Source organism: Erinaceus europaeus, chromosome 13, assembly GCF_950295315.1.
Source record: "Erinaceus europaeus chromosome 13, mEriEur2.1, whole genome shotgun sequence".
Classification (NCBI taxonomy): Eukaryota; Metazoa; Chordata; class Mammalia; order Eulipotyphla; family Erinaceidae; genus Erinaceus; species Erinaceus europaeus.
In genome coordinates, this window is record NC_080174.1 from 20,989,114 (window position 1) to 21,001,877 (window position 12,764).

Consider the following 12,764-nt stretch of genomic DNA (forward strand, 5'->3'; position numbering starts at 1 on the left):
CCTGCTTTTAGTTTTCCTTTCTGTTATTCTTTCTCATCTTCTGTTTATGAGTGGGATCATCCCATACTCATCTTTATCTTGAACTTCTAAGTATCACTTCCTATATTCATCACATCTTGTGGAGTCCAGTTTGATGAAGTGAATACTGACAATAAATTTGCTTTTTTTTTTTTTTTTTTTGCCTCTAAGGTTATTACTGGGACTCAATGAATCCACTGCTCCTGGAGGCTCTTTTTTCCCCTTTTGTTGCCCTTGGTTTTTCTCTCTCTTTTTTTTTTTTTGGTTTTTCTTTTATTTTATTGTTGTTGTGATTATTATTGTTGTTGATGATGGATAGGACAGAGAGAAATGGAGAGAGGAGGAGGAGGTAGTGAGGGGGAAAGATAGACACCTGCAGACCTGCTTCACCACATGTGAAGCGACCCCCCTGCAGGTGGGGAACCAGGGGCTTGAACCGGGATCCTTCCACCTGTTTTTGCACTTTGTGCCATGTGCGCTTAATCTGCTGCGCTACCGCCCAACCCCCTATGTACATCTTTAAAATGTCCTTGACTCAAGCATACAAATTATGTTGAGTTTTAAGAAAGAATAGTTTCTACCAATCCTCCTGTGCATGTGAATACATCAAGTGTCATTTTATTATTATTATTGACTATTGATTCTCATTCATATGTATTGTTGTTCCAGATTAAGAAATCAAGTTTTGTTATGCTAACCTGAAGCCTTTGTAAAAATTGTCATAAATGAGCAAACTCTACTTTGCATGGGGAGACGGCTGTTTTAAAGTTTGGGTTAGAGTTTAAGACTTTTTAGTTACTCAGCAGAGTCATGCTGCTTTAAATATGTCACTTCTGAAAGTGCCTTCGTCTGCAGAAATCACAAGGTGCCACTGGACATTTTGGGAAATGTCTGATTTTTTCCCCCCTAGAAAATAATATTCCCCTGTAGCAATGAAAATAATTTAAAGAAAGTGGCAGTGGAAAATTTACATATCCATAATTAGAATTATTGCATTTAACAGGCTGTAGATATTTAAATAGAAAGACATTCAAGTACATTTATTTCTTTTGCATTTCACTAATGTTTTGACTAGTTATTGTAACTTAAAGAGTTCACTTGAATTTTGAGTTCACTGCCACAACTCTAGCTTTCCCAGAAGTGAGATAGTTTACATTTTGATTTGCAAGATCTGGTTCAAATTATTCATTAAAAATGTGACCATGGAGTCAACTACTCTGGCATGTTATTAAAGGACCACCAACAGTTAAAATCCACAGTCGTTACGTACAGTTTGTTCACCCAGCCAAAAAATCATGTGGCTCTTAATACTCTCAAAACAAACCCTAGAGGCCTGCTGAGAAGTCTTGCTAAAAATCAATGCATCTCTATCTGTGACTCCTTTGTTACTGAGCATAGCAATCTTGGCATATCAGACAAGAATTAAGGTTACTGAGACTGATTTTATTTTACTGATGCACTTTCCCAATGGACCTTAGTTTGTATGCTCTTTTTAGCTCTCCCAAATTTTCTGCATAGGGATGGATTATAGAGTTGTCCCAGAATCCAAATATTATTCTGTCAATTGAGAGACCTACTTTAAGACTATTTTCAAATCTATACATCATGTGCCTATCTGTATTCTTATAGTGCCATTTGTGTATTTCTCTCTGATTATCATGAATGTATTTTCTTTTTTAAAAATATTTATTTTATTTATTTATTCCCTTTTGTTGCCCTTTTTTATTGTTGTAGTTAGTATTGTTGTCGTTGTTGTTGGATAGAACAGAGAGAAATGGAGAGAGGAAGGGAAGACATAGAGGGGGAGAGAAAGATAGACACCTGCAGACCTGCTTCACTACCTGTGAAGTGACACCCTTGCTGGTGGGGAGCCGGAGGCTTGAACCAGGGTCCTTATGCTAGTCCTTGTGCTTTGGGCCACGTGCGCTTACCCCGCTGCGCTTCTGCCCAACTACCCATGAATGTATTTTCAACCACATTCACAAGAACCTTGCATCCTTTAGGATAAAGTCCTTGAAACTTTGAGTTCATTTCAAGTACCTAGGTTTTCATGTATTCATCACCGAATTTAAATCTCTAATTCATCTTTATTTTATCTTTTACTTGTACTACTTTATTATATTCAGATATAAGGTCATTCCTCTGAATGGGAAAATTTAGAAGAAAATAATTGTTCTCTCCTTAGCATTTAGTAATGCTATACTAACATTTTTTAGTAATGAGACTTTCTATTTCTCCTACTCCTCTGAACTTAAAAATATATTTGCCCTTGGTTATTTTTCTCATTTCATTAGTGGGTTAGTGGCTTAAAATACAGTTGTATATGCATGGTTACAATTTCTCATATTCCTATGATAGGTATCTACAAAACTGAGACCTTGATATTTTTACCTTAACAGATGCATTTTTTTTTCTTCAGTTGGGGGGGATGAATGGTTTACAGTAAGTACAGTTGTTGGTAAATGTGTAAAATTTCTGTTTTGTGCAAAACACTCTCACCCCCAACCTAGGTCCTCCTCTACCATCATGCACCAGGACCTGAAGAACCCCCACCCCTCCCCACAGAGTTCTTTACTTTGGTGCAATAGATCAAGCCCAGACCAAGTTCTGCTTTGTGTTTCCCCTTCTGTTCATATTTCTCAACTTCTGTTTATGAATGAGATCATCCCATATTCCTCTTTCTCTTTCTGGCTTATCTCAGCTAGCATGATTCCTTCAATCTCCATCAAAAATGAGGTGGAGAAAGTGAATTTGTTATTCTTAATAGCTGAGTAATATTCCAACCCAAACCTTCAAACCTAGGTGATGTGACAAAACAAGTGTCCACTCAGGTGAGTTGTCTTCCTAGCCAACATATCAGACCTTAACTGGTCATGCAGTTTGAGGAGAAGGACTTCTTTTTCTTCAAACTCAGCCAGTGAGAACTTTATATACTACCAACTGATTAATTTATACTCATTGGGAGAAAGCAAAAAAGTATCACATGGAAATGTGCCTAAGATATATCAGGGAAAGGGTTCACTACACCAAGAATAATAACACAATGTAATTAGAAAAAACCATGTGATTGTATTTATGATAGCTCACCACCATTCCATAAGATCCTTCTATCTTTTGCATAGGCCAAATAGGCAGATCTGCTGGGCACGTGAAAGGAATTTTCACCCTTGTATATTTTGAGACATTAATGCAGCACTGAGCTCTGTAAATATCATTGGGACAGGAGGGAAATGCCTAGAGAAAAAGACCTTTGGAAGTACTGAGTTTAGAGAAGTGACTCCGTAAAAGTACTAGGTCATCAAATCATCTCCTGTTTCTACCTAGAATAAGAACTCAAATACAAAGGAAGCCTCTGAACAAACAAGAAGCCAGAAGCATGTCTATCACCTTTGCCAGATCTTCATATACAAAGTATAAGATCGGGGCAGGGGTAGATAGCATAATGGTTATGCAAAGAAACTCTCATGCCTGAGGCTCTGAAGCCCTAGGTTCAATCCCCCACACCACCATAAGGCATAAGCTGTGCAGTGCTCTGATATTTCTCTCTGTGTCTTTCTCTCAAAAATAAAAATAAATAAAATACTTTAAAAAAAGAAAGCTTCAAGCCATGCAGCAGGCACACCTTTAAAAAAATTATATATATATATATATATATGATCTACTTCTTTCCTTCATTATGTACTTCTCTTATAATTATTATCATTTATATTTATATTTATTTATTTATTTTACCAGAGCACTGCTCAGCTCCAATTTATGCGGGGGATTGAACCTGGGACTTCACAGCCTTGGGCCCCTACCCTATTATGTACTTCTTTTTTTTAAATTTTTTTAAATATTTTATTTTATTTATTCCCTTTTGTTGCCCTTGTTGTTTTATTGTTGTAGTTATTATTGTCATCGTTGTTGGATAAGAGAGAAACGGAGAGAGGAGGGGAAGACAGAGAGGAGGAGAGAAAGATAGATACCTGCAGACCTGCTTCACCGCCTGTGAAGCGACTCCCCTGCAGGTGGGGAGCCGGGGTTCGAACCAGGATCCTTATGCCGGTCCTTGTGTTTTGCGCCACCTGCGCTTAACCCGCTGTGCTACAGCCCGACTCCCACCCTATTATGTACTTCTAAGTAAAGGCCTCAAATTAACACTTCTGATTGGCAGATTCCCAAATTATATCCAAAATCCTTAATGCAGAGGAATTTAAGAAAACCTAGGTCTATCTCTCCAGTTCCTGAAATGCAGGACATGATAGAATAGAAAAAGGATAACATGGATGTTAAGTCCTTCCAAATTTCTATTTTTTTATTATTTATTTTGGATAGCAACAGAGAGAAATGAAGCAGGAAGGAGGAGACAGAGAGGAAGGGCAAGAGAGAGAGAGGGAGAGGGTGAGGGAGAGAAAGAGAGAGAGAGAGAGAGTGTGAGAGAGAGAGACATGCAGCACTGCTTCCTCACTTATGAAGCTCCCCCCACCCCCACAGATGGGGACTGGGAACTTGAACCTGAGACCTTGCGCACTGTAATGTGTGCCACCACCCAGCCCCATCCTTTTTTTTTAAATTAGTCCATCTAAATTTCTACCACAATAATTTTATGTGTAATATTGCTGTCAGTTCTGTCCTCCACATCAGCTTCCCTAAAATGCTCTACTGTGCTTATAAAAGGACAAGTGTCAATTCAAATGTAAGAAAGGATTAAGGCCATTCTTATAATAAAGTCACAGATTTTTAAGCCACCTAAATGGATACATACTTAATCATTGATGTCCTATAAATGTGACTCCCATTGGTGAGATAACAATTGTACATACATTCATCATGGTGAAGCTCTTTTTAACGAAAAAGTTTCAGCATTGTCCTTTTTTTTTCTTCCATGGTTATTGCTGGGGCTCTGTGCCTGCACTTGAAATCCACTGCACCTGAAGGCTATTTTTCCCTTGTTTGTTTATTGTTTATTGTTGTTGTTATTGTTGGATAGGGCAGAGAGAAACCGAGAGGAGGGGAAGAGAAAGATAGACAACTGCAGACCTGCTTCACCACTTGTGAAGCGACCTCCTGCAGGTAAGAAGCCAATGGCTCAAACCAGGATCCTTGCTCCATTTTTTAAAAAAATTATCTTTATTTATTTATTGGATAGAGGCAGCCAGAAATTGAGAGGAAGCGGGAGATAGAGAGAGACAGAGAGACACCTGCAGTACTGCTTCACCACTCCTGAAGCTGTCCGCCTTGCAGGTGGGGACCAGTGGCTTGAACTCTGGTCCTTGTGCATTGTAACACGTGCACTCAATCAGGTGTGCCACCATCCGGCCCCCTTTTGCTCCAGTTCTTGAGCTGTGCACCACGTCTGCTTAAGCCGCTACACTACCACCCGAACCCTTAGCATAGTCCTTTAATAGGATTTTATTAATTAATAGAAATTAGATTTTATTTCTAGCAAAATTTACTCTTCTAGTAGACTTTCAAGGGTCACTACATTAATCTTTTGTAACAATTAATGTTTTTATATTATCATCCCACATAATAATGCCTAACACTGATCACTTATTCTACACATGACACCGTGTTATAGCATTTTTACTATAGGATAGACGAAGCAAGTCTATGAAGTATTATTGGGATTTGATTAAATTACTACTAGTTAGCAGAATGGAATTTGTAACTTAACCCTGTCACTACCTAAACACTTTTATTCTCTCTCTCTAAAGTTCATCTTACTTTATGAGATGGTTTTCTTTGTTTAAAGTCATCTCCTATTTTGTGAGAGAAGGTAAGTAAAGAAAACAACAGTGAGTGCCCAATAGAAGTATTGCTTTTGTGTTTTTAAAACTTAAATAATAAGGCAAAAAAGAGAAGAATGAATACAGATGGTCTCACACATATAGGCAGAACTTAAAAAACAAGGACAAAGATTTTCCTCTGCATCTCTTGAGATAATCATGTGCTTTTTTTTTTTTTTTTGATGTGGTGGATCACATTTATTGACTTACATATATTGCACCAGCACACTGTCTCCATTACTAGTCAGTATAGTGTTGGAAATTCTTGCCATAGCAATCAGGCAAGAGCAAGGAATTAAAGGGATACAGATCAGAAGACAAGAAGTCAAAATGTCACTAATTGAAGATGATCTCATAGTACACATATAATAGTACCCAGAGAATCAAGCAGAGGGATAGGTAGTGGCACTTGGTTAAATGCACATATAACTAAGTGCTAGAAACTGTATTCAAGCCCCGTTACCCACCTACAGGGGATCCGATTCAAGAATGGTGAAACAGTTTTACAGTTGTCTTTCTCCACCACTCTGTGTCTCCCCATCCTTTCTCAGTTTCTGTCCGATCTAATAAACTTTAGAAAGGTAAGAAAGAAAGAAAGAAAGAAAGAAAGAAAGAAAGAAAGAAAGAAAGAAAGAAAGAAAGAAGCCCAGCAGGAAATACCTTGAAATTATTAGGACATATAGTAAGGTGTTAGGCTACAAAATTAACATACATGCAAACACTAAAGTAAAAGAAGAAATTCAGAAGTCAGTCCCATTCATTATAGTAGCAAAAATAGTAAAATATATAGGAATAAGTCTAACAAATAAGTGAAACCTATGAGTCACTATTCAAGGAAATAGGAAGACACAAAGAAGTAGAAAGAAATTCCATGGTCATAAATTGAAAGAATTAACATTATCAAAATGAATATTCTACCTGGAGCCATATAAAATTTAATGAAATCCCAGTCAAGGTCCAACCAATTTATTTTAAGAGAATAGAACAAATGCTACCAATGTTTATCTGGAAGTAGAAAATACCTAGAATTTCCAAAATAATCTTGAGGAAAAGAATAAAATTGGAGGCATCACAATCCCAGATCTCAAACTATATTTTAGGGATATTGTAATCAAAAATGCTTGTTACAGAAATAATAAAAGACACACTGACAAGTGGAATAAAATTAGGAGCTGAGAAATAAGCCCCCACATGTATGAACAACTGATTTTTAATTGTTAAATGGGGAAAGGAGAGTCTCTTTAACAAATAGTGTTGGGAAAGATTGGGTTGAAACATGCAGAAGGATGAAACTGAAATACTACATTTCACCACATACTAAAGTAAATTCAAAATGCATCAAGGACTTGGATGTTAGGCCAGAAACTATCAAATACTTACAGGAAAATATTGGCAGCAACTTTTTCCATCTAAATTTTATAGGCATCTGATACAAATCCAATTTCAAGGAAGACTAAAACAAAAATAAACTAAAGAAACTATATCAAATTTAAAACCTTCAGCAAATCAAAAGAAATCACCAGCCAGGGGAGCCAGGCTGTAGTGAGTGCAGTGAGTTAAGCACATGTGGCGCAAAGTGCAAGGACCAGCATAAGGATCCTGGTTCGAGCCCCCGGCTCCCCACCATCAGGGGAGTTGCTTCACAAGTGGTGAAGCAGGTTTGCAGGTGTCTTTCTCTCCCCCCTCTGTCTTCTCCTCCTCTCTCCATTTCTCTCTGTCCTATCCAACAACGACGACATCAATAACAACAACAATAATAACTGTAACAGAACAGCAACAAGGGCAACAAAAGGGAAAATAAATAAATATTAAAAAAAAAAAAAGAAAAGAAAAACAAATGAGCCATTCAATAAATGGAGATGGGATATGAACAAAATATTTATCAAAGAGATCCAAAAGGCCAACAGACATGAAAAAAATGCTCCAAGTGATTGATAGAGAAATGCAAATAAAGGCAAGGAGATAACACTTCACCACAGTAAGAGTGTCATACATCAGAAAGGATAATAACAACAAATGCTGGAGAGGTTGTAGTGGCAAAGGAACCATCCTGCTTTGATGAGGGGAATGTAAATTTGTCCATCCCCTGTGGAGAGCAGTCTGGGGAACTCTCAAAAGGCTAGAAGTGGACCAACCCTATGACCCTGCAGTTCTTCTTCTGGGGATATATCCTAAGGAGCCAAACATATCCATCCAAAAAGTTCTGTATATGCCTGTGCTCATAACAGCACAATTTGTAATAGCCAAAACCTGGAAGCAATCCAGATGTCTAACAATAGATAAGTGCTGAGTAAGTTGTGGTCTATATACACAATGGAACACTACTCAGCGATTAAAAATGGCCATTTCACCTTTTTCACCTCATCTTGGATGGAGCTTGAAGGAATCATGTTGAGACAAGTCAGAAAGAGGATATACATGGTTCTTCTTCTTCTAGCGTTTGCCCTTCTTCCGTAGCCAGTCAACAGCGTCAGGTTGAGCCTGATGTAAAGTTTCGAGACCTCCTTTGAATCTGGAGAGGTGGCAGCCGTTGACTATGTGGGTCATAGTCTGTCTGTAGCCGCAGGGGCAGTTCGGGTCGTCTCTGGCTCCCCAGCGATGGAACATAGCAGCGCACCGGACATGGCCTGTGTGATATATATGGTATGATCATCTCACTCACAGACAGAAGTTGAAAAATAAGAACAGAAGAGGAAGCTCAAAGCAGAACGTGGACTGAATTGGTGCATTAAATCAAAGTAAAGTTCTTTGGGGGGAGGGTGACTTTCAGGTACTGGAGCATAATGTCTAAGGAGGACCTAGGAGGAGGGTTAGCGTGTTTTGTAGATAATTGAGAAATTGTGTACATGTGTCAACAACTATAATTACTATTGACTGTAAACCATTAATCCCCCAACTGGGAAAAAAAAATAAGTAAAGAAAAGAAACAAAGGCAATCAGGTAACAGGTTAAGTGCACATGGCCCAAAGCATGAGAGCCGGCTAGGGATCCCGGTTCCAGCCCCTGGCTCCCCACCTGCTGGGGTGTCACTTCATAGGTGGTGAAACAGGTCTGCAGGTGTCTGTCTTTCTCTCCCCCCTCTGTCTTCTTCTCCTCTCTCCATTTCTCTCTGTCTTCTCCAACAACAATGATGACATCAATAACAACAATAATAAACATATAAAAATATGAAACTTCCTATGATGTATTATTCCTGTCAGAATTTCCAGAAACTCCCCCCCCCCAAAAAAAAAAAAAACCAACTTGTTTTAGTTTTTAGATTTCTACTTGTAGTTTTGGACTGATTTTAGTATTAGCAGCACCAGACAGTCCCCCTTCTCCAAAGTCTGAGTCCAGTTCTCTTTCAGCATCTAGGTTCTGTTATCTAAATGATCCCCCCTTTTTGGGAGTGGGGCGGTAGTGCAGCAGGTTAAGCAAGAAGTGCAAGGACTGACATAAGGATCCCAGTTCACTCCCAGATCCCCACCTGCAGGGGAGGTCTCTTCATAAGCGGTAAAGCAGGTCTGCAGGTGTATTTTTCTCCAGTTCTCTGTCTTCCCCTCCTCTCTCCATTTCTCTCTGTCCTATCCAATTACAACATCAATGGCAACAATAACAACAACAAGAAGGACAACAACAAGGGCAACAAAATGGGAAAAATATGGCCTCCAGGAGCAATGGATTCATAGTGCAGGCAAATCTTGTGACAAAACTCTTACTCATTCTGCATGTAATCTAGCTAATCTGAGCAATCATCATTTGATACTTCAGCTAAAACTTCTGTTTTGGCACCCTGCCACACATTTCCAAACATTGACTGCCATGGAAATGTCTGATTACCTTTGTTACTATAATTTACTAGCTTGATGGTTTTCCTTCACACTAACTTAGAATTTTTGACACCTTTTGTACTCCTTTCTCAACTTTATAAGAGGCTCGGTAAATACATTTTGACCTGACTTGAAAGAAAGTAAAATCTTCTCATCTTTATCTACAGTTTCAGGTACAGCATTATGTCTCTCAGAGTCTCGTAACCCTGGGAAGTTGCAGCTCATTGAGGAAATCTATAATATCTCTGCTTCTATCAGAAGTAAACAGCTTTGCTGATGACCTGGGTACCATCAATCAGGTACATACAACTTAAGCTATAATTCTCATTTATAGTTCAAGTACTATATGCATTTCTTTACTTCCCCCCCTCTTCTTTTCCTGCCAGGCTTATATTTTAGTTAATAGCTCTTTCTCTATGATATGTGAGTACTATTACTGGCTACTGAAACTATAGAAAGGTATTTTCAGAAAATAGTTTTCAAAATAAAGCTATGTTATCATCCTTATTTATATATGTGTCAGAGGTGCCATTGGTAATGGGATAAGAATGCACAGATGAATGGCCTTAAGTCCAAGTAGGCAGCATGTTTCTAAAGGAAAGCAGTGAGTCAAAGTGGATAGGAGTGAATGCTAAAAGGAGAACAGCCTGCGACCAGTGATTCCTAGCCCTAATCATTTATAATAAGAATCACCCAGCTAACTTTTAAATGTCCCATTGCCACACCATATGCCAATCCAATTAAATGGAGGCCTTTGGGGTTATAATGCAGGAGGTATTGTTAAAGCTCTCTAGGTGGTTCCAATGTGTGTCCAAGGTTGAAACCAGTGTCCTTACCCTTTTAGTCTTTGTAAAGTCCCATCTATCACAGCTGAAAACAAGCCCCATATATCATTGCTAAAATAAGTGTCTAGGCAACAAAAGTCATTCTCATGTTTTAGTGTTGACAGTGTCCTATTACATATTTAGTTTATCACTTTACTTAATAATATAAAAGTTACTGGCTCTGTTAGAATTAAAAAGCATGTGTTAGGGCTGGGGAGATAGCATAGTGCTTATGCAAAAGGCTTTTCATGCTGGAAGCACCAAAGTTTTCAGGTTTAATCCCTAGCACCAGCATAGACCAGACCTGAGCAGTGCTCTGGGGAAGAAAGAAAAATAATAATAAGATGAAGCAATAAATAAATAAATAAATAAAAAAGCATGGTTTAGGAAAATCAGAGATGGACAGAAATGTTTTGCTAATTAGAAAACAACTATGTATATATAATTTTAAATATAACAAATAATCCTTAAGTCCTCTATAACTAATAATGTTTTAACACATATAACCTAGTAGAATTTAATGTATGGGATAATAAGTTCTCTAAGCAACAATTTTTCAACCAGCCTGTAAAGTATTATTTAATACTTAAGCATATAAGGAAATAAATTAGAAGTTATCAGTTGTGTTGAGGTGAAGATACACAGGAATGTGATGTAGATTCTGTTCTATGAAGAAAATAAAATTAAGGCAAAACTGAGGGTATGTGCCAAGTAAGATCTGAGAAGCAGAAAGAGAGAATTAAAAAAGTAGACAATATAACAATGTAATTTCTGTGCAGAACTAGTCTTAGTCCTGTAAAATAACCACTGGCACTTCTTCACAAACTCTTGATTGGATTGTCAAATTGAATTATATTAATCAAGGAGATTTTAATATTGATAATAATATTTATATTTAATATTTTATAATTTTAATATTTATATTTAATAATATATTGAATTATATTAATCAAGGAGATTTTAATATTTATTTTGCTAGGGGATGGGCGGTAGGGTGGGTTCATTATTCCTAATAGCTGTGTAGTATTCCATTGTGTAAATATACCATAGCTTTCTCAGCCATTCATGTACTTTTGGGCATCTGGTTTGCTTCCCAGTTTTAGCTACTACAAATTGTGCTGCTATGAACATAGGTGTACACATATCTTTTTGTTTGGGTGTTATGGAGTCCTTGGGGAATATCCCTAGGAGAGGAATTACGGGGTCATATGGAAGTTCCATTTCTAGCCTTGTGAGGGTTCTCTAGACTGCTCTCCACAGAGGTTGGACCAATTTACATTGCCACCAGCATTGCAGAAGGGTTCTTTTGTCCCCACAGCCTCTCCAGCATTTGTTGCTGCTGTCCATTTTGATGTATGCCATTCTCACAGAGGTGAGGTAGTATCTGAGTGTTGTCTTTATTTGCATTTCTCTGACAATCAGTGACCTGGAACAATTTTTCATGTGTTTGCTAGCCTTTTGGATCTCTTCTGTAATGAATATTCTGTTCATATCCTCTTCCCATTTTTGGATGGGGTCATTTGTTTTTTTTGTTGTTGTTGTTGCTAAATTTGGTGACCTCTTTGTATATTTCGGGCATTAGCCTCCTCTCTGATGTATGTCATGTGAAGATCTCCCATACTGTGAGGGGTCTCTCTGTTTGGGTGATGGTTTCTTTGGTTGTGCAGAAACTTTTCAGTTTTAGTCTCATTGATTTGTTTTTGTTATATTCTTCCTTGCAGTCGGTTTTGTATCATCAAAGATGCCCTTGAGTACTGTTCAGCTCTGGTTTATAATGGTGTGGGGGATTGAACCTGGGACTTTTTTGCCTCAGGCATGAGGGTTCCTTTGAATAACCATTATGTTATCCCTACTATTTACCAGTTTTATAAAATATTCATGCAGGAGCTAGGTAATGGTTCATTTAGTAGAGTCTAGAATAAAAATAGAGTTAAGTCTCTTCTGTGTCTCTGTCTCTTCTCTCCCTCTCTCTCTCTGTCTTCCTCTCCCTTTCTTTCTCCATCTCTCTCTCCCTCTATCTAAGAAAAAGAAAAAAAGGGAAGGGTGGCGGGGAATGTACATGAGGGAGGGTGAAGTCATGTTGGCTACAAATAAACCTGATGCCCAAACAAAAGAAGAAGGAAGGAAGGAAGGAAAGAAGGAAGGAAAAGTATAATGTACAAAATAGTTTTCATGTATGCACACTTGGACCATTTTTAAAGATTTTTATTTATAAAAAGGAACATTGACAAAACCATAGGATAAGAGGGGTACAACTCCACACAATTCCCACTACCAGAGCTGCATATCCCTTCCCCTCTCATGATAGCTTTCCAATTCTTTATCCCACTGGGAGTATGGAT

The 12,764-nt window shown here is 38.0% G+C and overlaps 1 protein-coding gene across 4 annotated transcripts in view; it reads left to right on the forward strand.

The window, feature by feature from the left end:
• The window catches only part of MEI4 (meiotic double-stranded break formation protein 4), a 250,338-nt gene that overhangs the window by 138,804 nt on the left and 98,770 nt on the right, over positions 1 to 12,764 (forward strand). For 3 of the 4 annotated variants that reach the window (XM_060205419.1, XM_060205417.1, XM_007521946.3), the window contains one exon: positions 9,766 to 9,897. The exons of the other annotated variant lie outside the window; for it this stretch is intronic. In XM_060205419.1, the coding sequence (XP_060061402.1) occupies positions 9,766 to 9,897 (132 nt within the window). The remainder of the gene's footprint in view (positions 1 to 9,765; positions 9,898 to 12,764) is intronic. 4 annotated transcript variants of the gene reach the window in all.